General features: G+C 40.7%; 3 protein-coding genes across 3 annotated transcripts; all 3 read left to right on the plus strand.

The window, feature by feature from the left end:
* Positions 1-26: 26 nt before the first annotated feature.
* LOC147461190 (uncharacterized) lies at positions 27-25,880 on the plus strand. The gene is made up of 21 exons (XM_086508808.1): positions 27-63; positions 161-262; positions 12,901-13,444; positions 13,520-13,600; positions 13,674-13,748; positions 13,844-13,912; positions 14,019-14,126; positions 14,220-14,294; positions 14,384-14,455; positions 14,529-14,576; positions 14,678-14,688; positions 15,473-15,725; positions 15,838-15,961; positions 16,803-16,906; positions 17,002-17,185; positions 18,272-18,431; positions 18,604-18,783; positions 20,475-20,599; positions 20,699-24,801; positions 24,902-24,957; positions 25,067-25,880. Exons 3-19 carry the CDS (start codon positions 12,908-12,910, stop codon positions 22,561-22,563), a joined length of 4,071 nt encoding a protein of 1,356 aa, XP_086364934.1. The 5' UTR covers positions 27-63; positions 161-262; positions 12,901-12,907; the 3' UTR covers positions 22,564-24,801; positions 24,902-24,957; positions 25,067-25,880.
* Positions 9,214-11,568, plus strand: LOC147461191 (uncharacterized). Its single transcript, XM_086505031.1, has 2 exons — positions 9,214-10,194; positions 10,268-11,568. The coding sequence occupies exons 1-2, from the start codon at positions 9,214-9,216 to the stop codon at positions 11,426-11,428; spliced, it is 2,142 nt and encodes a 713-aa protein (XP_086361157.1). The 3' UTR covers positions 11,429-11,568.
* LOC147461192 (uncharacterized) lies at positions 11,435-12,888 on the plus strand (the record flags this gene model as incomplete). The annotated part of the gene is made up of 1 exon (XM_086505041.1): positions 11,435-12,888. A coding segment is annotated over one exon (1,269 nt), but the record flags the coding sequence as incomplete, so codon positions are not given.
* Positions 25,881-26,491: the final 611 nt, after the last annotated feature.

Here is a 26,491-nt window from a genome sequence, read left to right on the forward strand (position 1 = left end):
GTAGAGGCAGGGAGCTCGCACCACTTGGAGAGCGGTGGATGGGCATCATTTGAGACCGATTTTGTAAGTCTTTTCACATTGCTCTTTATGCATGTTGGATAGTTTAGGGTTTATGAGTTTTTTAGTTCTAACATAATGAAATCTTTGTATGTTTTGACAGTGGTCGATGACAGGACGTGATCCCACACCGTACGAGCGCGAGTACGCAGGCAGGAAGGGCTTAAACGCCCTGATGGACATTCTCAGTTCTCGTGGCGGCATGGTTAGTATTAGGGTTTACTCTTTTTTATTTTTTGTATTGTTTTATAAATGTCGTTATATGTTTATATTTACTGAAAACTGTCTTATTGTCTTTTTTTGGAGAATCCGACAGATACGCCGCTTGGACGCGATGAGACGTCTGACTAGACGACGTCAGTTTAGCCGTAGCTAGATAGCATTAGTTTAGGGTTTCTCATAGCTTATGTATCATGAGACGGATTTTATACGTCTTTTTGAACCATGTATATTATTACATTTGTCACCGCAGTTCCTTTTGCCAATCAATTCTTTATGCCTATGATGTTGTACAATTGTCATTATTACATTTGCCAATCAATTCATTTTGCCTATGATGTGTACAATTGTCAATTTTGCAAACAATGCGTCTTGTGGGTGACTATTTTGGGTCTATTATCTACCTTTGCACTTTTTTTAAAAAGTGAATCAAGTACAATATGGTTGATGGGTGGCAGGGCATTCAATGCCCTGCCACCAAAAAAATATTCTCTCGGGCGTCGCTATTTATGGCTCTGTAGCGTCGCTATGAGCGTCGCTATAGTCTTCTATGAGAGCGTCGCTATAGGCGTCGCTATATAGCGACGCATATAGCGACGCCTATAGCGACGCTCTCGTAGCGACGCTCGTAGCGACAGTTTTAGCGACGCCGGGGGTTATAAAAACCCAATGTATTTCCGTCGCTAACAGTGTCACAAGAGCACACAACCTCTTGTAGTGCATTCTATTCTTTTTGGATCGTGATTCGTCCTCGACTAATAATCTCGCCCTCCATATGTTCACCATATAAGCTTTTTGCATAATGCTATTTGAAGATGCAAGTCAAGATGTTGAATCTACTAAGAGGTCCTCTCTTTGCATCCGAGAAAAACAACCTAGACCTTCTTTGTCCTTCGCCACTTGGACATACTATGTAGTCAATTTTGAATAGGAAGGTAGCTAAGCACTTTCGTGCTTTTGCAAATACCATACTATTGTCATATGTTTCAACAGAAGATTGCCAAGCGTATCGTTTTTTTTTGGATCATCCTCGACTAATAATTTCACATTGTATATATTAACCATATTAGCTTTTTGCATAATGCCACTGGCCTTGAATATGCAAGCCAAGATGCTTGAATCTGATGAGACACCCTCGCTTTGAATCTAACAAAAACTACCAAAAGCTTCGTTGTCTATGTGGTCATGTCCTTCTTAGAAGGGCACCGCACTAGGCATACATATTGACCAATAAGTGCTTGAAATATACATCTTTCTCAACCAATTAACAACTTTTTGGAATCTCAAAAGTAAACCACACTTGCATACATGTCAAGAGATGACCTTTGGGATTGGAATTTCATCAACAACTTGTTGTGCTCTCAAAGGTAACCATAGTCCAAGAGACAGCAATTGAGACACTTTCAAACATATGGACAATCCAAGAGATGCCCTTTAAGGCATGACACACATCCAGAACTTGGCGTGCTGATTCTTCATCTCACCATGTATATTTTAGCTATGTCAACCTCTTACATAGTGCATATGCGCTCAAAATGTTGCCAAGAGATGACATCTCGAATCAAGATGTAGTACACGAGATGGCAAATGAAACTAAAATCTAATCAGTAACTTTTGTGCTTTGATAAGTCAATGTAACATTTAATTGTCTAATAACTTGTGTGTAGCGGAAAATAGCATGAACATAGTGAGCATTTCATTAGAATAGCTTCCTAATGAGAATAACAAGAGTGTTTGGGTGGAGAGAGCAACGAAAAGTATAACACCTAGTTAGATAGCATGAATAATACTTCAAAAGAGAGAGAAATTAAGCAACTGACAACAGTTGAGGACCGGATTTGCATGGAGCCGGTCCCCCCTCCAAAAGGCTTTGTATTATGGTTTCTCCCATCAAGAGAGACATTTTACAATGCAATTCTTTGTGTTCCTTCAATAGTAGCTAGTGCAATGAATATGGAAAGTTCATACACTAAGCAAAACACTTATCAAACACAACATCAATTGCCTCACGGTCTCAGACCCAAGACCTCACACACCTTCGAAGATGGTGAGAGCTAGCGGGGTATGAGAGTAGATTTAGAGGAAGAAGGAGTATTCTTACGGGAAAGATGTACATCTCCTCACATAATCACTCTTATTATCATAGCTTAGCTTATTGATTAGCATGGTAGAGGAGATAAGCATGCATTGAAGCTTGGCTCTTGGTTGGATTTGCATCACAAATCCAAGAGTTGTTGGTTTAGGCCTCCCTTCTCACAAGCTTGAGAAGGAGACAAAGTCTTCTTTGCTTCACACATGAGATTGTGTGAGTGTGTGTGATAATGCCTTCCAAAAATCAGTCCCCTCTCTCTCTTGATCAACCCCTCTTGCTATTTGCTCATTCTCACACCTCATTGGACCTCCCCAGGCCTAGCCAATGAAAATCAAAAAACATAAGTGATAGTCTTCTGACATGTGTCCCCCTTTCCCCTTTTGTGAGATCTTTACGTAATTACTTAATTCAACTAAACTCTCATTGGACCCCTTTGCCTCCTGGCCAATAGGAATCAGGCAAGCCATTGGGTTGTTGAATGCTCATTGGACCCCTTGGGAGACTGTCCAATAGTCTTCTAGAGAGCTTAATTCTTATTGGTTCTTTTTGAAGGAGTACGAGCGGAAGTGCGATGCGAGAGAGAGTGCGAAAAGAAGAGCACGACGATATGGTGAACTCGCTCTACTGTAATGTGTAGAGCATAGTGAGTTCTTATTAGGTTTTTACAAAAGAATATGTGTACATACCTGGCGGCCCGCCCACTTACCTGGGCGACCACATTGGGCTTTATACCCCAACAACCTCCCACTTAAAGTCCAATGTGGTACTTTAAGTGTGAGAGAAGCTACTATACAAGCTAATATACAAGAGATGTAGAGAAGTGATGTACTACCCTACACCTAACTGCTTGCGAAAATGCGCAAAGCTCTCTGAGGGAAGTCCTTTTGTAAGTAGATCAGCAGGATTTTCTGTGGTGTGAACTTTGACAAGCTGAAGTTGCTTATCCTCGAGCATTTCCCTGATGAAATGATACTTCACATCCACATGCTTTGTCTTTGAGTGATAAACTGGAGTGCGAGCCAATTGTATAGCACTTTGACTATCACAATATAACACAGGCATCTCTTCTTTGATTCCCAAATCTGTTACTAGTCGATTAAGCCAAATTGATTCTTTGCATGTCTCTGATGCTGCAACATATTCAGCCTCTGTAGTAGACTGAGTAACACAATCTTGTAATCTAGAATGCCATGATACTGCTCCACCAGCCAATGTAAAGACATACACTGACATAGACCTTCGGTTGTCTAAGTCACCTGCATAATCTGAGTCTGTAAAACCCTTTACACTTAGCTCCTGACTCCCATAGCATATACGCATACTCTTTGTAGCTTTCAGGTATCTCAATATTCCTTTCACTGCCTCCCAATGTTTCTTGCCTTGGTTTGACATGTATCGACTTACTACTCCCAGTGCAAATGCAATGTCTGGGCGAGTAGCAATCATTGCATACATCAAACTACCCACTGCAGACGCATATGGAATCTTATCCATTTCAGCCTGTTCTTCCTCAGACACAGGACAATCTTGTTTGCTAAGTTTCACATATGGTGGCAATGGAACACTCAATGCCTTTCCCTTCTCCATATTGAAACGTTGCAAAACCTTGTCAATATACTCTGTTTGAGATAACCAAATCAACTTCTTTGATCTGTCTCTCTCAATGCGCATACCAAGTATATGACTTGCCTCACCCATGTCTTTCATGTCAAACGATTTTGCCATCTTTGACTTCAAAGCTGAAATTTCTTCCAAGTGCTTGCCAGCAATCAACATGTCATCCACATACAAAATAAGGATCAGCCAACTGCCATCCTTAGCCTTCTTTGAATATAGACAGTGATTGCACTCACTACGTTTGTAGCCTTGAGAAAGCATAAACTTGTGGAATTTATGGTACCATGCCCTTGGTGATTGTTTTAAGCCATAAAGACTCTTTAACAACTGGCATACCCAATCTTCCTTGCCTTTCTCAACAAACCCTTCTGGCTGCTGCATGTAAATTTCCACATCTAAATCACCATGCAAGAACGCTGTCTTGACATCCATTTGGTGCAACACCAAATCTAATATGGCAACCAATGCAAGAAAGCATCTCAATGTAGTCATCTTGACCACCGGAGAGAAGACTTCATCAAAGTCAATGCCTTGTTCTTGCTTAAATCCCTTGGCAACAAGCCTTGCTTTGTACTTTGGCTGACTATCATGAGCGGTGATCTTATACCTGTAAACACATTTACAAGGTAGAGCCTTTTTGCCCCGTGGTAATTTAACTAGCTTCCATGTCTGGTTTTTATGCAGAGCTGTCATCTCTGACTGCATGGCCAATTGCCAATTCCCGGAGTCCTTCATTTGCACTGCTTCCTTGTAACATGAAGGCTCATTGCAATCAGTCAACATGACATAGTTCATAGATGGAACAAACCTATCAGAAGGTCGTGTGACACGTCCAGATCTACGCAAAATAGGTGGCTCAGGCTCAGCCACAACCTGTGGTTCCACTCTATCATACAGACCATACAGACAATGTTCACAGAATTCAAAATCATTAAATGAAAAGCCAGGCAAATAACTAGAACAAGACAAGATTTCCATTCCCTTCTTGGACATATGTCCTAACCGGCTATGCCACAAAGAAACGTTCGGCTGCTCGGTTACATTGATTACATTTTTAGAGACATTTGATACATAAATCATGTAAAGTCCTCCAGACTTTACTCCATGTGCTATTGTCATAGAACCCTTGGATATCTTCCACATGTTCTGTCCAAAAGTGGTGACGTAGCCAGCATCATCAAGTAAACCTGTGCTGATCAAGCTCTTTGTAATTGCGGGAACATATCTCACATTCTTCAACGTGAAAGAAGAGCCATTCTGAAACTTCAATTGAACATCTCCAACACCTAAGATCTCACATGTCTACCCATTGCCTAGCCGAACATGATCTTTAGTGGTCACATAAGAGGTAAACCACTCCTTGTTTGGAGACACATGAAGTGATGCCCCTGAGTCTATAATCCAGTCACTCAGTGCATTTCCATCAGATGCTGTAAGAAGAGCTGAGTCCATTGTATTCTTCAAGACTTTTGACCTTCGGACAGAACCTTTGAATTTTGGAACCTTAGCATTTTGAAGTCTTAATGGGCTGAACCTTAGGGTCTTTGAAGCCCATTGGTTCACATTGCTCCTTTGCAAATGGTCCCCCCTTTTGGATCCCTATTTACCCTCCTTTAGATCCCTATTGTGGCCGGTCTGCTAGCTTAACCAATAATCTAGCTTTTTCTCCCTTGGCAATTCCCCATTATAAATGATCAGTTTAACATGTGGAAATCATTTAGGAGATCAATTAGATATTGATTATTATGACAATGAACATCATTTAATTGAGTACTTTGGCAAGCAGCTGTCACGTTGCATACATATTGACCCTGAGGATGCTCAATATGTGTCGTGCTTCAGTAACCCACTAATTTTATTAGTGTATCCTACTAACTTTGTACAGATCCTTCTTCTTAGCAGAGGCTTTTAGCGATATACTAGAATAAACTTTCAAGACCTCATCATTCTATTCCCCTCCATGTTTGGGTTGTCTAGAAAATATTATTGGAGACCTCTCTCTCTCTCTCTCTCTCTCTCTCTCTCTCTCTCTCTCTCTCTCTCTCTCTCTCTCTCTCTCTCTCTCTCTCTCTCTCTCTCTCTCTCTCTCTCTCTCTCTCTCTCTCTACGTTAGATTTGCAAGGGCAAGGGAAGGCATGCTATGCGTCTGTGTTGGCAGAAAGTAAGGAAGTAGGGATTCTACGGAATATTCCAGCAAATGAATTTCTTTTGGCACTTACCAGTATGTCGTCACAATTTTGCAAATTGTTTTATTAGTGGGTATCTACCCAAGATACCCTCAAACCGAAAGTCGAATACCAAAAGAAAAGTCGGGCATGCAAGGTAGGAGGAGGGATGGGGCAAGGCTTGGCGCAGATGATGGCGCATGGTCAGTTTTGCTGACAACTGAGCCGGAGTCACGAACAATTGTAAACACCGGAGGAGGGGGTGGCATGAGCAGCAGGCTAGGAAGCGAGCGCGCGACAGAGAAAGGGGGGCCTTTATTATTTTTTTAACGTTGGTTGTTGAGTTGTCGACAACATGGATGTTCGTCGGCATGGCTTATGCGAAATGCTCTCTAGAGTCGGCTAGCTCCGAGGTTCGAATTTGCCACACTGTTTGAGATTTTGGTGGTGGAGGATTTTACTTTAGGTAAGGGATCTTATTAGATTCTCTCCAATAAACTTGAGAAGCATGAGTAGGAAGCATCAAGAGTCATAGGTCATAAGTCTTTTAATATAACATTTCATTCCATTTCATTTCATTTCTCTCTCTATCCTATCTCCAGCTGTCATCCAGGCGGGAAATTATACGCCTGCTAAACTCAGCCATGGCGCTGAATATCGAGCTCGCCTAGCTCTAGCCTGCTCCCCGAACTCGCGCGCTAGCATGCCCTTGCTGAATATCGCGTTCATTCCCTAGCCTTGCTGCTCACAATCGAGGCCTACTGCACGTCGAATTTTATCTGCTGCTGCTGCGCTCTGCAGGCCGGCCCGCTTCTTGATGCCGCTGTTGGGCTTCTGAATTTGAATCTGTTCGACGTCCTGACTAGCTGGCGCTGGTGTGGAGGGTATTGAAGACCGCATGTTACGCGTGCTGCCATTTCCAGCCTTCGAATTCAGATTTAGCACGTCCAGCTAGCCTTCGAGTTCGATTTATTAGCAGGTATACTCAGTAGTGTTTTTTATCCGTCGTCAGATCCCTTCACTGTGCACACACAAACCCCTTGCTCTTGGCTCTTGCAGCTGTCCCTCTGCAGCACTAGCTCTCCTTGGCAATCCTCAACACCTCAACCAGCTCCTTTGCAATGGGCAGCCATCCTATCTCCAGTATCATGCACTCCTTTTGTAGACTCTGGCACACTTGTCACCACTAATGGCTCTCAATTCATAGCTCGCCTCCCCTGTGTTTCCCACCTCTATCCTTCTCCGGTGCACGCTCTCTGAGCTTGATCAGTCCGAGCAGATGCCCACCGTACCCAGGCCGGTCCTCTGTAGGCCTTTATCTTTGCAGACGCTAACCCTGAGCTCGACCTCCTATACATGGGATTCTTTTGTGTCGCCTATTGCTCGCCCAGCCTGACATTAATTTGGAGCCCTCTCTGTAGCTCGTCAGATAACTTTCTTTCTCAACACCTAGCTGGCCCTCGAGCTCTCGGACACATATCTCTCTCTCTTTCTTCTGATCCCTCTTTGATCACTCCTAGCTTCTCTCTATGGCTTCCTCTTCAACTCAGGACTTCGCCCCCTCTAATTGCTTCTCTGAGTGGCCTCGTTTGGAATCAGTAGTACACTGAGCTTGCAGAATATTAATAATCAAAACGTGAAAGTGACTCAACTTGCTCAAATCATAATATATATATTGAGGCTTGCTCTTTAATTTCTGTGACAGAGTCTCTCGAACCTCCTCTTCAGGGCTTTCCGAGATCCTTTAGGGATTTCCGAGCAGCGCCTGGCGTAATTCGTTCGCTTATCAACAAGTAAAGCTTTTCATTTCAAAGCATTGCATTTTCAAGGCATTTCATTTCAAATCATTTTTTTTCGAGAAAAAGATCCTTTAATTCGTCTTCTAGGTTCAACATGTTCAAGAATTCAAGTGTATTCAACATTTAAAAGATAGGGAACTACAAGATATGAAGAAACTATAGCACGAGGACATAGACAAGGGATTGAACTTTGCTTTCATTTGCATCGACTCTCCTTGGATAATGTGTACTTCAAACAACATGACCTTTTAGTTCCCTGGTTTCGATCAAAACTTCTCGCTACTAAAAATCTCTAACATGTTTAACTCAAAATATAATGGCAAAGCTAAAAGTTTAGAAAACGTGGATGGCCATTGTAACACCTGTCACACTCGGTTGTGCAATTGTGCGTATGAAAATTGGACTCAATATCTCACATATCCCTTAATCCCACACACTGATCCTTAGCTATCTACGTGCATAGTACATTTTTTGGTAAAGCCAAGGTATCTAACTATCTATATTGATGACACTACTGCTTGGTATTTAAATTTAGGAATGCTATTAGTGAAGAAAGATTTGTCTCTAGCTTGTAGATTACTACAAGATTTCCTATCTTGGAACCCAAAGTATTTCTCACGATGTTCTGCAATATAGATTCTACCTTTTGTTGAGCCTCTTACCTGCAAGAAAAATTGTTACATGTGTTCTTCCGCCACTCTTTCCTGGGGGTGAACCATGCTTTTTGTATCCCTTGGTTACAATGGAGGACTTTAATTGATTTTAGTTTTCTCGTAGTGTTACCCTTATCAACTCTCTATTTTTGTGTGTCAATCTGTTTTTTTTAACAGCTATGAGTTCGACTTTGTCTTGGAAGTGCTCTTGCAATTATTTATGTAGACATTCTTCTAGTGGTTGGGCTTTGGTGACCAAGAGGACTTTTTATCAACATCGACAACAAGACTCCCTAGGAAAGCTTCATCCCTCAGTAAATAAAAGAAGAAGAGTCCAATCGGAGCCCATCTCTCATGATACAGCTCCATTGCATCATGTTCCCATCATCGAAGCAACGCCTTCAACTCTAGAGGCATCCTCTTCCCAAATTGAGAGAGAATCAAGGAGTGTTGAGAAGCTTGATCGGAGCATCCAATGCACTCGCACATTGTATTGTGGAGGAGGTCGTCAAGTGCACTTGTCTACTTACTATCGACATCAAGATCTCATACGCAAATATGAGAGCTTTAAAAAAACTTTTGGCCTATCAAATCTATCTGAAGTTGGTGACATGGATCTTATAGCTAATGCCCAACCAGACGAAGGAGCCACTCTTACCTCTTTGGAGCTACCTTGTGAGGAGGAGCTAGTTAATGATGAGGATAACATAGACATCCATGAGAGTCAGGAGGATGAGTCCTCTACTTTGTTTATGGAGTTAGTGGAGAGAGTAGTAGAGCTTCAAAGTTTGTGGGATGAGCATCGACTACCAATTGGTGTTCAAGATAAAATGTTACGCTTGCTCTTTGGCGACTTTGGGGGGCCAAGAGTCACTCACAATTCTTTCAAAAGAAGTATGGCTAAAATGCTAGTCCAACTTCCATCTACATGGGATGGTGACCTTGGGGGTATTCAAGTTCCAGCATGTTGGGATCAAATGCAAACCATGCTTAAAGGCCTTGGAATGGTTAATGCTCGGCGCTATCGTATCTGCACAGGAAATCTAGGAGTAAAACATCCACCACAGCTTCTTCAACCAAGCATAGAGGATAACTATGTAGGAGAAATTCCAAGATGTGTATGCAATGCTGGATCCACTTCTAGAAATTTTAAGAGGGATTGCTCCAAGTGTTGTGAGAAGTGTCCAATTTGCGAAAAGACAAGAAAGTCTATGCTTTCTTTTGATTATATTCCGATCGGTCCTCAGTTACAGCTTCTGACGAAGAGTAGTACCTACTGTCATGAGTTGCTAAATCTATGGCGTCACAAACATAGATGGGACAACGCATCTGCACTCAACAATGAACAGAGGATCATCGATTTTTGGGATGGAACAAAGTTTCAAGAAGTGAAGGACTTCTGGAATCCAAGTACATCATATGAACTGCCTGTGGTTTGCTCAAATTCAGCATGTAAAAAGTGCTACACTACATTTCCAGTCTTTAAACGCCATCCAACACTACAAACCGGATGGGATGCTGCGAATGAAGTATATAACTTTATCTGCATTGAGTGCTTCCAAGACATCAAATGTCGCAAGAAAATTGAAGTGGTGAGTTTGACTTCTCTTTTAGAGGTTCCTTTTGCATTCTGCTTATGTGTAATATATGTCATCATTTGGTTAGGGTGATCCTCGCAATATAGCAATTTTACTACATTGGGACGGCTTTCAAACGTCAAAGACAACCCAAAAGAGCTGTGGTGTTGTGGAAATATCGCTGCTTAATGTTGGATGTAGTTCTTCCATAGATGTTTTACCAGTTTTGTTTATTCCGCAAAATTGCAAAAAGATTATAAAAAGTTCAGGAGATGTATTTGGAACATTTCTAACTCCATTGGTGGATGAACTTGAAAGCTTATTTTTGGATGGGATAGATGTATTATATGAGTATCCACTAGACAGGATTTTCGACAATCCACAAGGGTTTTCCAAGTCTTGCAAGATACGTGCACTGCTCATGATGGTTACTGGCGACCATCCGGCTCAATGCAAAATAGGTCTACTCAAGAATGGAGGACAAGAGTTTTGTCGTCGTGATAAAGCTCAGGCAACTTTGGTAAGAGATGCCACCAGGCCTGATGGACGATATGTCTATGATGGAAATCGCTACCAGGCAAGATATCCACCACCACAACGAACATTTGAGGAGATGAAATCTGCCTTAGAAGAGGCCAAGCGTTGCTGCACACAAGCAGAGAAGGAAGCAGCATGGAAACAAGCAGGCCTATCAGGCAAGTCCATACTTTGGAGGCTCTCTGACTTATATGGATTTGATATATCTCTTGATTGTGTGTATGATGTTATGCACACTTTAGCATTAAACGTCTTCAAGAAATATATTGCTCAGTTATTTGAAAGCTCTAACAACGCTCTTAAGAAAGAGATAGATTCAGCAGTTTCTTCACTTACAAAGGATGTGCCCAACACTATCCGCTACGGAAGGTGGCCAAACTCTCCCAGTAACTACTTTGAGTGCTTCAAAGCTGAAGAGAATCAAAAGTTTATTCAATGGTGCCTTCCATATATCCTAAAAACTGTAAATGGTATTTCGCCAGAAATGCATGTTTTGGGAACTCTCTTGGTAGATATAGCTCATAGCTTTTATAACTACAGTAGAGATCATGGTTGGTCCATGGAGGATATTAGAATTATGAAGATACTACTGCAATCTTGGAGAGTTCGAAGGGAAGAGGCATTTGGGGCTAATTCATCGCCTTTAGAGCATATCGCCGGTATATATATTTCTCTCATTTTTGAGAGTTACATGGTTTTGCTATGTGTGTGAGCATAACTATTTATTTCCATTTTGATTGTAGGTAATGGTGAGCTTCTTGACGATATAATTCGGCATGGGCTACATGATCGTTATTGGTGCTACATATTCGAGCGTCTTGTGAAGATCTATAGCACCATCAAGACCAATAATCTCAGCGATGAGGCATCATTCGTCCAATTCTATTTGAGGAAGTTTTTCACTAAAGTTTTTCAATCTTTCCGCTCTGACAACGATGGTCTCTTACCTGATCAAAGATTCTTGAGAGATCTACATTCCTCAATGAGTGGACTCAGCAATGTCCCATGTAATGAAGGCCAATTGCATGAGTGTTCTGCACATCATATGGATGGGCTCTTAGTTGTTTCATCGGTGGCCAAGGCAAGATCCCTGTGGAATGCTCTCTTGAAATATGGCCATAGTGCACCTTGTATTGATTGTCTTCTTTTGAAGGGAATTTGTATATCAAGGAAAAGATGCATCTATCGAGAGCCATCAACTGAGGAGTCCATATTTTTAAAGAGGTTTTGGAATATGAAAGAGAGCTTTCCAATTGCAGATTTAAAGATATACGAAAAGGTAATGTACAGAGGAGAAATATATAAAGTTGGCTCCCATGTGGTAGTGAGATCTGAGGATACAAATAGAATGTCAGATAAACGCGGACATTGGAAGGCTTGTATCACCTCTCTTTTCTCAATGCAGTTCAATGGGAAGTCTATGCTTTTCTTTGGAGGAAGATACTACAGACAATGCATCGTAGGTGATGATGACTCTGAAAGGTTACTCATTGATGCAATCACAGGAATGAGTGTCCTTGAGAAGACACCAATGCCCTTTACATGGGATTGTATCCAACCTATTTACTCTCTTCTTCATAAATTTATACCAATGTCACTACCTAAAAGCCAAAAGCTCATTGCCTATGAAGTAAAGGACTTGAAGCACAGAGATAGATTGCTTATGGAAGGACAATGTGGGAATGTTCCTTTATGGTTAGAGGAACAAGATATAGTGAGAGTTTCTATGAATAGTGGACTTGAAAAAGTCTTTCAACATGTTGTGGTAAGGGAATCAAATCCTGAGGAAAAATTGGCAAGACTTGCCATCTTGAAGCCTGATGTACATCCAAGAAATACGTGGACTATTCACACCGAAGAAGATCATTGGAGAAGTTGGGATAGCTGTCATATTCTAATAAAAAATTGGACTGTGATAAGACAAAAAGAAGTTACAAAACCTGGTGTGCTTGAACAATGGATACCTATTATGTGGCGATCTCCATGATGTATAAGCATTTGTATCTACTATTTTATTCAGGACTCTCTTTAAAGTTGATTCTACACAAAAACTTTCTCTCTTTTGTGATGTGTAAGAATTTTGATTGAAAACTCTTTAAAATTGATTTTATGTTGTTTTGTTTCAGTTATTTGATTTGAATTTATAAATATTGTATCGTAAATATGATTTTGTTACTTTGTCAGGGCAAGTATGAGTTGCCCACAATCATTGTTACAGCAGCTACTAGGAGGATCTAGTGAAGAGGCTATTAAAACTCTCAATGTGTGGAGAGCAAATTATTCTGGAAATAAGAGGGTAACTTCGGATCCCTCTAGCATCACTGCAATCAGTGATCTACCTAGATATGATCCTGTTGTGTATGATCAGATTTTTAGGCCACCACCACCAAAATTGAGAGAGAAAAATAAGTTGTATGGTCGAGATTTTCTCTTAAAACAGCATCCTGAGCAATATAGAGTATTATATGTCAATTATGGAGAGGTGAGAAAGTGGTTTGCTAAAGGAGAAGCCATTGCCGATCTTCGTAACAACAATGAGCGAAAGAATGTAGTTTTGAGGATCATTAAAGAGAATATAGCAACGCTCAAGGCCATCACAATAGATGGTGTGGCTTATCCATGGAAGGAGGAAGATTTATACACATGGTGTATCAAGTCATTAGCGGCAAAACGTAAGTGGAGCAAAAAGAAGACAAGCCAAGAGACACTTTGCTCAACCAACTCCATGGTACAGTAATTTATGTTGAGCCTATATTTGTTTTGACATGTTTGCAAGTTTGTTTAATAATATTTAGAATTATAGGTCTTATGTATGGATGATGATAATATAACAACTGAGCACAAGGATGAGAAAGATGATCAAGAAGGAGAGCTTCATGCAACAGTGAGTACATATTCTTTTATGACAGGGGTTTTATTTGATTTGTTATATGTTATTCACATTAAACTTCTTTCAGATTGAGAGTTCTCATGTTGATGAGCAAGTGACGAAGTTTGTTGTCGATGATAAAGCTGATGATATATCAAATCGTGTAGGTTCTTTTGTGCTATGACATTTAAATTATTTATGCTCCCTATGAGGTAGTAATAAGTTTACTTTATTTATGTTTCTTTTTTGTGAATGTAGAAAGATGAGGATGTGTACATTCCTGATATGTCATGGATGGAAGAGGATGATCCAAAAAGTGCTTATGAGGTTTGTTAATCAATCTCTCTCTCTCTCTCTCTCTCTCTCTCTCTCTCTCTCTCTCTCTCTCTCTCTCTCTCTTTGTGAAGATCATGTTTTCTTTACAATTGTATAGGAGTATCAACATTTTATAAGAGATGAAAGCTCAAAAGTCTCATTACAAGGAAAAGAGACACATATAGATCATGAGGGGGGTGGCAATGGTGATAATGTGACGAAAAAGGTTTGATTGTAAAAACCTTATCTGTTGATGAGATTCATGTTATATTTTAGTTATGTAGTGTCTTTATTGATTTTTATTCGTGAGAAAATGAAGGATAAAAGTTTAAGCGAGTCTTGTGCTGCGGATGATATGGATGCGAGCTCTAGGAAAAGCAATCGAAAGAGAAAGGTATACTTAATTTTCTCATTATCTTACTTAGAGTTAGTGTGATGCTCTTCTTAGCATTTTAAGTTATTGAGTCATTTTTATTTTAAAAGGTTACAAGTAAGCTAAAAGATTTGTTAGAAGAAAAAGACAAAGCTTCCAAGGCGGCAAAACATAAGAAAAAGGTAATTACTTAGGATTTCATTTAAGAATAGTCTTTGATTGCTTATAAATAACTTTATTACTTCAATGGTATAGGAGTCCTTAAGAGAAGATGGTGGAGAGAAGTCTCTTATGGAAATCAAGGTGTGTTTTAGATCATATGAAGTCTTGCTTGCATTAGTTTTTTACACATGAGAAAGATATAGCATTTTAGAATCTTACACTTGCATCATTTTTTTTTGTAGGCAAGAACATTGTCTACTAGAGACAAAGAAGTCATTCTAATGAAGTGGCTTCATACTCAAAAAGTGGAAGAGATCTACCAATTGATCAAGCCCACTTACTGTGCTTTGAAGAAGACACATTCATTCTTTGGTAGGAAAGTGAATGACACTACTTCCTCAACAATGTGTGAGGACTTAGTGGCATGGCTCTTAGTTGAAGGAGTAGTGCATATCGATTTTTCAAAGCTTGGTGTTTTAACTTTAAAAGACGTTCATTTGTGTAATGATGATTAAGTAATGTATCTAAATGGACATTCTCAATGGTTGTTGATTTCCAATGTGTATTAGCTTGAGGTCAAATGACTAACATGCTTTATGTTTAGATGAGCACTCTCAATTAACTTCATGTATGAAATTGACAAGTGATCTTGAATTCTCTTGATTCATCTAGCAATTATTTACTAATTGACTTACTAGTTGGATATTGTAGTTGCTACATGGATTACTACTTCTTGCTTTGAAGTTACTAGATGAATTACTATTTCATATATTTGAGTTGCTAGATATATTGCTAGTTTCATAACACATCTCAAACTAGTAAGTGAGATTGCTCTCTTGATTCATCTAGCAATTATCTTACCATATAGCTACTCAACTTACTATATGGTAAGAAAATTACTACTTGAAGCATCTAGGAGTATTCTCACGCTTACTAGTTTGCACTTTTGCTAGATGTGTGTATTGAAACTAGTAATATATCTAGCAATTATATATTTTTTGCCATATGGTAAGTCGTCCAAAGCTCCTTGTGGATAGAGCAACGTGTAATAGTGATCCAGAGAATAGGGATATACCCCTCAACCTCTATCTTCAGAACACCACATTGGATTCAACAAAGCAATTGGAGCCATTTGTCGCAAGGGCGCAACGGATGCTCCCACCGAATGCAGCACCGTTTCAGGTGGTAGCCAGCTCCACCTTCCTCTCCACAACCGTCAGAGTTGGCGCCTCTAGTGCCGTGTGGGATGAGCTGCTGGACTCTGCGCGCTTCTTGCCTTCTGAAATTAGGGTTAAGCTTTGACTCTGTCTGCACGGTTCAGTTGGGCAACACTGCTCTTCTTTACGGCATTCGCACTCCACCCGGTAAATTTGTTTAATGACGTTATGGTGCTATTCATCAGATTACGGCTCTAGTGATTTACATGGTGTGCGCAGGGGACGAGGTTGTAATTGAAGAAGCAATCTTGCTGGATGAAGGCCTCCATCATGTACCATATATCACTAGTGCTACGGGACTTACTGACAGTAAGTGTGCTTCTAATTTATGAACTCTTTCTTTAATGGGATATCCAAACTTAGGTTCATGCCAAATAAGCTACAATTTGGAAGGTTGCCTCTAGAGATCCACAAGAAGTTTTGAACAAATTCTCACAATAATTCCCACATTGTGACTTACCTCAACATCATGAACTTCTGTGAGGGAGGCATTGCATACCTAGCTAGGTATGATTGGGAGCAAGGGACCGCCGGCCCGGTGGGGGAGCGGGGAGCTGGCGGTTCCCTGCCCCGTTCGTATCTAGTTAGGTATGCGGTGCCTCTCGAGCAGAAGCTCGTGATGTTATGCATCGTATGAAAAACACTGAAAAAGACTCCGTTTTTCTACATGAGAATTTCTAAGTCTTCTTGCGAGAGCTAGCTGCTATGGGGGATTAATGTTAATACCTTTCCTTACATTTTTTGTGCATTGGATTATATTGTCATTTTGAGAGTCAAAGAAATTTCTCTTGTTCTTGGTCATGAGTTGGTAGACAAGGCACTCAATAGCAAAGATGGTAATCACTTAACTTAAGTGGGTGCAATGATACTTAATGCGATTGATGCATGCTAGCATACCCTTGTTAGGACGTAGTGCTTGTGCCTCACAAAGATAGAGGAACTCAAACAAGTTTGCTAGAAAAGGAGTGACTTGGTGAGAATATGCACAAGTGAATGCTTATGGAAGTGTGCCAATTGTGTCAATCTGCATTACTTTCTTCATCTCTCTTTATTGTATTTGGTTCTCAAAAGTTCTAAATATAGGAATCCTTTGTAGAGCACTTTGATAGGCTTGTAGTTAATTTTGATCCGTATTACATAATCTTCAAAGGGACAATAATGATAAAAGGCATGTACTTAGACAACGTTGGAATAAATGCGACTACACAAAGCTATGGGGAAATCCTTCTGCTCAATGTGATCTATTACCAAAAGGTAAAATAACTCAAGGAGGTGGAAACAACTTAATTGTTGAAAGTTTATGTTTCATTTACTCGACGTTCTTATGTTCTTGGTTAATTAATTGACAGTTAGATCAAGAAGGTCTAGAGATGTTATTGGCCCAATTACCCAAAGGGAGACCTCTAAAACAAGGAATTTCAATTCATGCAAAAAAAACTATTCAACTAGAAAGGTGCACTACTGGTTTGGTGTTGAGAAGCAATGATCAACTGGTTAGTATTACCAAAAAGGACTCTAGTCAACATGTAACAGGTTTGTGCTTTTGAGCCACTAGCATGCTTTCTATTTAAGTCAATCAACTAAAGGATGAATTTTTGTATGTAGGATGTCAATTTATAGATATGTGTATATATATATATATATATATACATGTGTATGTATAAGTAAGTATATGCATGTGTAAGCATGGATGTGTGTGTGTGTGTGTGTGTGTGTGTGTGTGTGTGTGTGTGTGTACATTAACACACACAAAAGCTATATAAGCAATTATATTCAAACATAGCTACACGTTTGGGTCATAAAATTTTTCCGCACCAAGAGTATCAACCTTCCCATTTGTGTAGGTTGTAGTTGGTTGTATGGAATTTTTTAATTAAGCGAGAAAATCTTTGGTATTTGAGCAACAAATACAAGATTTATAAATTGTTCTTAAACTTGAAATTATTCAGCCAAATATACACTTGAATATTATACATGCACAAATATGCATATATACTACATACATAAATGTAGATGTATGTGTTTGTGAGTATGTACTTGTATGTGTTTGCATAGGTGGATACAGTTGTATTTGGGCATGCATGATACATACATATAGACATAAACATTGCTTACATGAATAGAGCTACAACTATGAATAAAATGACTTAATTCAAATCAAAAATCGATAATTTAATTCACAACCTAGTACACTAGATCTCAAGAAAGTACATAAAAAATATGTTGAATTGCCTTCTGTTGAAATCAATCATGGTAAGAATGAGCAATCGCGCTTGACAAAATTTGAGAGTGAGCCTTGAGGCATCATATGACATTGAGAAAGAAGAACAAGTTTTGGAAGAGGCGCTATATTCTTTGATTAATAAAGCTATCAAAATATTTCCACAATATTATAGAAAGGAATACAAAAGCATTTGCCATGATTAAGACTTAAATTGGGTTTAAAAGCCAATTTTGAGGGGGTTTTGGTAACTTACAAAAATATTCATGTGTTTGGAAGTTTGAAGTTTTTAATCGGGAAACAAATTTATGGATTACTATGCTTGAAGGTGCAATGTAAACATGCATATTGATTATTGCTTGAGTGTCTTGCATTATTCAACCCCTTTGTGTAATCAGGTGTCTTATGCTCAAAGAGCCTTTGGACAATCTTCTTGGTTTTTTTATGTTATCAAGCTATCATAATGTCCACTCGACATTACTTTCAGTTGAAATGGATCTTTTCCTTCTTCATTTGGTTTTTGTGCTACCTTCTCCTCAATTACATCATAGGTCCATGGTATGTACCAATTGCCTAGTTTATTTGTATTCACTTTAGATCTGTTTTACCATATTTTTTAAGTTAATAAGATTTTTCATTTTTTCTCACTAAATGGTAAGAAGATACACAGCTATTTGATCCACAAAGCCAATATATTCAACTTTGAAAATTTACATGTTTTTATTTCCAGGACTTACAATATTATCATCCATTGTCTTGAACTTATAATGCGAATCAAGTATTTTTGCTATATATTGACATCCAGAGAGCTCGTTGACTTGAAATTATTGGCCACTACAGAAGTTGAAGGTTTTGGTGCAAACAATAAGACTAAAGGCAACTCAAATGTGTCGACCACCTTGTCCCTAAGGTACTTGCTTTTTTAAATGGCATTGTTTTTGTGAGATGGATCTATGATTTGTGAGTTAGCATTTTCATTAATCCAAACAAAGTTGAAGTTTTATTTTGAGTGTACATTAAAATAGATTAATTAACCTATTATTAAGATTGATGCTTGTTCGAAGAGTGTGCTCTTTTATAATATTCCATAGGATTTCTAGCAATCTAGCGTGGAGTTTAAGTCATAAACCGAATTGTACACAGAGGTACCTAGTAACTAGTGCTATACATGATTGTGTATGAATAAAAGCATACTCAAGATAAATGACCAAGTGGAGGGTGAATATATGTGTACACCGTATCTACTTTGTGTGTGTGTGTGTGTGTGTGTGTGTGTGTGTGAGCCACCTTCTGTGCTCGGCTTCAGAACCTTTCTTGTTTTTTGGTGGTTAGAAGCTCTACTTCATCTACGAGTTGCTTTAATCGCTCCTCGTGGTGTTTCTTCCTTCTAGGGCTTGTAGTCTTGATTGCTTTTTTAATATTCTTGGTGAAAATATCCCAGGTCTTAGGGCTCACCAGATCCACATCTTTGCAAAGCTTTCTGATAGCTTTTATGACCAAGCTTCTGAAGAGAGGGTCATTAAAGAGATGAGCCCCGGTTGTCAGTAGCTTCTTCGAAAATATCCCAGGCCTTAGGGCTCGCCAAATCCACATCTTTGCAAAGCTTTCAGATAGCTTTTATGACCAGGCTTCTGAAGAGAGGGTCATTAAAGAGATGAGCCCATGTTGTCAGTAGCTTCTTCGATCCTTGGGGACGGTGACCTTCTTTGGTTTTTTGGAATTTCATGCTTAACGGCTAGTGATCCAACAGGCATTGTGAAGTTACCACCTTCATATCAAGCGATGGCGACAACCAGTCAGCTTGATGGGAGCAATAGCATCTATCCAATCGAGATGTTGTGCCAGCATACTACAGGCTAGTATACGTGAATCCTGACGTGCTATTCCACGGACCCACCTCCCAAAAGTCCAATAAAGCCCACTTCTCACACAGACTTTGCCATCTGGATCTCTCTGATCCCGCAAGCATGCTCGCAGAGCCTGTTCTATCCTTTCTCTTCTCCACCATATTGAAGTCTCCTACGGGAGGCATCTGTGATTCTACAATAGATATATTGTCTGCACCACAATACTGCCCGCCTGCTAACATGCGGAGAAGCGAATTCGAATGGGACAAGTAGTCCACGGGCGACGTAAGAGCCCAACAGGTTGGACTGGAGGAGCCAAAAACGAACGAGAGGGTGAAGCTGAAGCACCAGAGAGAGAGAGAGAGAGAGAGAGAGAGAGAGAGAGAGAGAGCTCCCTTCGGTCTCTTGCACCGACCGTTGCCTATAAGTAATGATTCCCCCTTCGACTGCTTTCGCTCTTGCTTGAGGGGACTACTAGCTGTGACAAAGAGGAGACCCACTACAGGTTTCAAACCTTTTCTCAACTTGAGAAAAGTGGCCCTTTGCAGACTTAAAAAATAAGGTTATGACGCATGCACGCAGTCCCTGGACTGTTTGCAAAAGCATAAATGAAGAGAAGGGAAGTGCAAATTTTTTAGTGTATCTTTGTCTGATTGAGCCAGATCTGTGCTGTAAAAGCGGAGGGATCATGTATAATAAAAGTAAGCTGATGGGAGAATATTTATGCTATTGTAATCACATAGCTTGAATGCAGCCGGCAGGATGACTGCATTGAAGATGCAATCGAAGATGCCTTAGAGGGCGGTCACATTCACCGCTACCAGCTGAAGGATGAGTGCAGTGAAGATCACATTACCACCCCCAGAATCGACACCATGAGTATTGAAATGGAAGAAACAGATATGTGGTGCTCAATTCAGTTTGTTAAATTAATCAGGGGAACATAAGGACACTAATGATGCATTCTCCTTCTTGCAGTGCCGGTGAATGATCCGAATTGGGAATGGCCCTGCTTTGAACAAATACTTCGTGGAGGAAGGTGGGTGGTAGAGCGGGCAGCTGCGAAAGGGGAGGTGGACACTAGTGTCAAGTGGCCATTCCATGTGGTGACAAATATAGAACCGAATTCTGGCATCGAGTCCGTGCGCCTCGTTATCCAATCCCCCTATTTGATCAGAGTGCTCAAGGACTGCCAGCCTCAAACTGGTTACAAATTTGCAAAGGGTTCTTCTATCAATCCAACCGAACTTTTCCTTCGATTGGGAAGCCTGAAACAATATATTTTGGCTGGCAATATTGGTGCAAAGGAAGATGTCAGCGCAACAGGTGAGTCAGTGTGGCATGTGAGCCATTTGGTGCGTTTTGTGGAGCGCCATTTTACCGACACAATGGTACAACACGAGCGCATGAAGGCAGAGGGGTGTGTTTCTTTTGAGATGCTATGGACTTTCTTCGTGCCCGGAGATGGCGTATGCCGACGATGTGATGTCACAAATCAAGAATGCTTTGGTATCATCAAGCGCTGCAAGAAGTCCATTAATGCTGACGGAACTCCATACTGGCGCGTGACCCTAAATGTCATGGACTTCAATGTTCAGAGCTACCATAACTGCACTATGGACTACAAGATTCAAACATTTGATGGTGAGGTTCCGTTCACGTCTTTGCAAGTATGTCCTCTCAGATTCTGTCCCAATCGTAAAGAGCTGGAGGCTCGCTTTGTCTCTATGGGTACAACCTTCTACCAATTAGCTATGCAGCAGCCTTTTCGTTTCATGCAGTTCAAAGGCTCCATGAACTTCTTTTCTTATGAAGGCGGGTGCTGGAGACTCCGCAAACTTAACGCTGATGGTCGTGTAATGGTGGACTTGCTGAGCTTTGCTAGAATGAATCCAGATTACCACCTTGGAAATGCACAGCCTCCGTGTGATGTAATGACAGGCATGTGGAGACCCACAACTCAGATGAAACAGCCTGGTCCTGAAGAGCTTGTGCTGGCCCCTGCCTTCGTGTATGGCTTCTCTTTTAGGCTGAAGAGATGGGGCTGCTTTGAGGTCTGCGCATTCCGGGATATCAGCTTCAATGAAAGAGCGTTTGATGCGCTGAGGATGAAGGACGAGAGCCAGAAGGCGATTTTGTTGAGTGTGGTGAAGTCCTACATATTGAAGGGGGAGGGGTCAACAATGCAAGATGAAGAGAGCATAGATCTTATAGCAAACAAAGGGACAGGGTGCATAGTGCTGTGCCATGGCCCACCAGGGACAGGCAAGACTCTGACAGCGGAGGCCCTAGCGGAGAGTCTGCAATGTGCGCTGTGGTCTATAAGCGCCTTTGAGCTGGGAGAGGAAGCAGCTGAGGTGGAAGCAAGGCTCATACAAATAATGGAAATCGCGTACAATTGGCGAGCGATCCTTCTGCTGGATGAGGCGGATGCATACTTGCAGAGGAGGGAGGAAGGTGTGGATGTGAAGCGCAACCTACTGACTGGAGTCTTTCTCCGGGTGTTGGAGTACCATCGTGGAGTCATGTTTCTCACTACCAATCGGGTGACAGTCTTCGATGATGCCATCTTATCACGCATCACTTTGGCCATTTCCTACCCAGCTTTGGAGGATTCCCAGCGCCGTGACATCTGGCAGACGCTGCTTCTTCGTGCTGGCATCCGCAATGCCACCTACGATGCCCTCCTCCTCCGTCATTTCAATGGCCGCCAAATTCGAAACATTGTTCACCTTGCTCAGCTTCTGGCAGCCGGACGCAAGCAAAATCTGGATATCACCCATGTCATCGAGGCTATCAATGCCTCTGTTTCTTGCATCAACGAACTGCCAGCTCTTTCCTAGCTGTCTGTAACACTCTTTTCGTCAAGAGGTGCGCACATGAACACATACGTCTGCCGCTGCCATTGTACCTTGAAGAGGTGGAAGAGCCTTGAAGGTGAGCAGAAAGCACTTGGTGCCGCTGCGGTTCCCGCGTCCGACGTGGCAGTCAAATCAAAGCAGTAGCGTTTTCTTTGATAACAATTTCCGAGGTGTTTTGTCCTGCATCATCAATGTCAGCAAATATAGTCTCTGACATCACTGCTCAATAAGTAGCTTCACGCTTGGAGTTTGTGATTTTTTTTGGCTTGCCCTTAGGGCAAGGCTATAGAGATGCATTCTTTTTTTGTTGACTAAAATAGAAAAAAAATGAAGTTGTATTTTAAAGCATTTTTTTATAGGTCAAAAATGTTGATTGGTCGAAATAAGATAGTGGGCACTCATTTAGATGACTAGTGTGTATTTTTCAAAAATTGGACAGAGTTATCTGTTGTTTTATTGGACCGTGGATAGAGAGATAGTGTGCATTTATTTAGATAGCTATGGGACTTGTGACCGTGCCTCGAAGTCGTGAGCCGTCTCTTGCAATGATTCGTAGGGAATTCTGAAAATCGGAAGGAAAGGAAGGGGGCACTGAGCAATCGCCATCATGCCCTCTGTACACACTTCGTCTGAAGGTGTTGGCACAATGGTTCTCTGTGTGGCGGGCTCGACCAAGGAGCGGGGTTTCTCGGGGTGGGAGACCCGACAGCTCCAGCCATGGTGTGGCCCTGTGCCCTGCCATCCGCCCTTTTTTTTGGCAAGGAGACTTTCCGCTTCCCTTGGCTCCTTCCGGAGGTTCAATGGAGGCTTCGTGTGCCTAAGCGTGCTGCCAGGGCAGCTCCGTCGGTCTTCCTCAGCAGGGGCGTGGCCTGCCCTAAAGCCTGTCCGCGTTTAGTTTAGGTTGTTGTGGTGGCGGAAGGTGGTCCCAGTTGGTGTGCTAATGATGGGCAAGGAGTCTTGGTGATTGGGGATGGTCGTGGCAGGGCTGTGAAGCTTCCGAAGTTCAGAGCAGCAAGTTTCCATTTCTGCCCGTGCTTCTACGCTTCGCTCTGCGTCAGCATTTCTATGTGGTTTCTCGTCATCTACACCGCCATGAGGCATTTTGCTAGGGTTTCAGACACCGCACTTTTCTTGCTTCCCTTGGAGTATGGCCCAACTCAGGTTTGTTGTTTTCATGTAACCCCGCGTCATCTTGTCGACATAACATCTGCAGTATTTTTAACTAAACTCCCCTGGTTAACTAGCATTATGATGTTAACAATGGTGTGTGCAGCTTGTGTTTGGAGTTGCGGCGGACGTTGGGTTTGTGTGTGGACCGGGCTCAATTGGGATTGGGTGATGCATTGTATTACATTGAGAGTGAGGAGCTGCTTACAATTCTGGTTGTGGCGATTCTCAAATCATCCTTGCTCCCATGCCTCTTCCAGATTGTATTTTTTTGTTGGGATATTCACAAATGCTAAGAATGAGCAACATTAGGCCGTCTTTGTCACATTATCTCTTGATGTGAATTAACCTGACGTTCGTGTGCATAAAGGATTTTTGTTTTGCTTGTAAGGCAATCAAAAAAAGGGTGTTTCTGAGTATTTGAGTATTCTGTTCACTTTGATAGGAGGGGCGTTTGTGATGATGTCTATTACAATTCCTCAACATCTTAGATGACTAAAGATGAGAGTGTATAGACTGAGCAAGCTTTTAAATATTTTGGTACGATTTGGACCTCTTCCAATCAAAACATATTGGAAGTATCTACATATTTTCCATGTGAATGCATGGGTTTCTATGCATAAAATGCTTGGATTTTCAGAATTGTCCACATATGCATGGTTATGCTTAAGGCTTGAACTGTTGTAAGGTATATAGGAAAAATGTTGAAGCCGGGAGTACAATCTCTTTTGACAGCATGAGAGTTTAAGGAATTAGGCAAGTGGCCGATACAATGGTATTTGTAGCGTGTCGAATGATTTGAAACCAAGTGTCTGCCTCTTTCTCTTATCCTGAAGCTTCCAAGTTATTCCATTTATCACTGCTATGAACAGGCCACAAAATCAGTGAAAATCACTTCTTTTAGAGAGTTCTGTGATTAACCAAAGCTTTTATGTATGGTTAGAGTGAAATGCTTTTGTTTTGCAGACATAGAGCAAGTAAGCCAGAGAAATGACTGGCTTTGCCCCATTGTTCTGAGGAAGAGGGTGTGAACCCATATTAGATTTGCAACAGGTAAACTTTATGAGGTTTCATTTGATAGGATGTACCATTCACAAGTTTGCTCGATTGCAGTTCAGATTATGTTTAATGAATTGAATCAAACTATTCTCAGCTCCATATGCCTCTCTAGACAAAAGATGGCGCCCACTGGGATTGCTATTTATAAAGGTATCTCAAATCATTTCAAGAATTATACATATTGATGATGAGTATGTGGTGAGGTGAAGGGAACATTAATGTAGTATAGATTTTTACTTTGTGTTTTTCATTCCTGCAGCTAGAGAGTTGGGCTATACGTCGGTAGCACATTATCTCGCTGATGTGCTTGAGAAGCAAGCACTGAAGTAACATTTTGCTGATGCATACAGCTGCCTCTATGCATTCAAATATGCTCTTTTTTGGGTTGATCAAAAGAAAGCTTGCCCTTGTAGACCATATATACACCTCAATCTTATGATACGAATCAAATTTCTTTCAAGTAGTGGTAGTTGTCTGATATTGATTCAAAAGCAAATCAAGTCTTGGATTTGAAGCCAAAGAGAGGATGGAGTTTATGTTTGCTGTTTTACTCCGAAGATGTGGAGTGATTACCTTCAACATTTACGTGATCTTTGCAAGGCTCCATATACATCAGAATATGCGAACTCCAACACACTTTTGCTTACATTCTTTTCATGAGCGAAATATGCTTTTGCCTGCTTTATAAATGGATAAGATTCACAACCATCATACAGTTTAGACGTCTTAAACACTCCAACTTGTAAAAGCTCTTGGCTTTGTGTAGCGGCACATGGTGTCCCTCAAGGGTAAACATTTTTGTAAGGATAAAACCCAAATTTAGGTTGCCTTCACAATTTTACTGCTTTAACTTCCTCTGCTTCCCATCTTCTGCATACCCTTAGCATTTATCGCTTTTTAGTCTTCTAAGTAAGGCCTTATCATTAATTCTGCAAGGGACCTTAACGGCCCTTCACATATAAGGCCTTATCATTAATTCTACAAGTGAGCTTGTAAGACTATATGCAAATTATTATTTGTAAGGCTCTACTATAGTATAACATTCTCACTGTGTGAAATGTCTTATGCTTATTGTAAACATGAGTATTGTAAACATGAGAGAAGACTTCTAAGATGTGAAGAAAGAGTTGGCCACCTTCCATAAAACTAATGCAATTGGCCATTGGGATTTGAATTTTTATAAATTGGCTTGCACAAATTGAGTGCTTTTGAACAAGCTTCTCTACACTAGCACTGTTGGCCTTGTGACATGTCTTCATCATTATACTCTTTGTCTTGATGATAACGTTCTCTATATTTATAAATCTCATTATAATTATTATGATTAGATTTTTAAAACCTAGATATTACATTTTTAGAGAAATTTTTATTGAAAAAGGTGCTCATAAAAAAAGTCACGCTATGACACCCTCTTATTCATATAGCATACTGCTCACTTATTATCACTAGTCATTACTTGGGTTGTCCTTGTTGAACGTGAGACATTTACTCTCTTGCCATGATAGAAACACACAATTTCTACTATCTTCTCTCCCTCCTTGCTCCTATATAGCCATTATACCTTGTGTAACGTTTATGTTATTCTAAAAGCTGAAAATCTCATTGCTCAAAGCTTTGTGTTTAGTTGCCTTTACCTATTCCAATGGATTTTCCTATGGATGGTTAGTACATGCATTCTCTAAGT

The sequence above is a fragment of the Adiantum capillus-veneris genome, chromosome 3 (assembly GCF_014529385.1).
Source record: "Adiantum capillus-veneris isolate H3 chromosome 3, ASM1452938v2, whole genome shotgun sequence".
In the NCBI taxonomy this organism is placed as follows: domain Eukaryota; kingdom Viridiplantae; phylum Streptophyta; class Polypodiopsida; order Polypodiales; family Pteridaceae; genus Adiantum; species Adiantum capillus-veneris.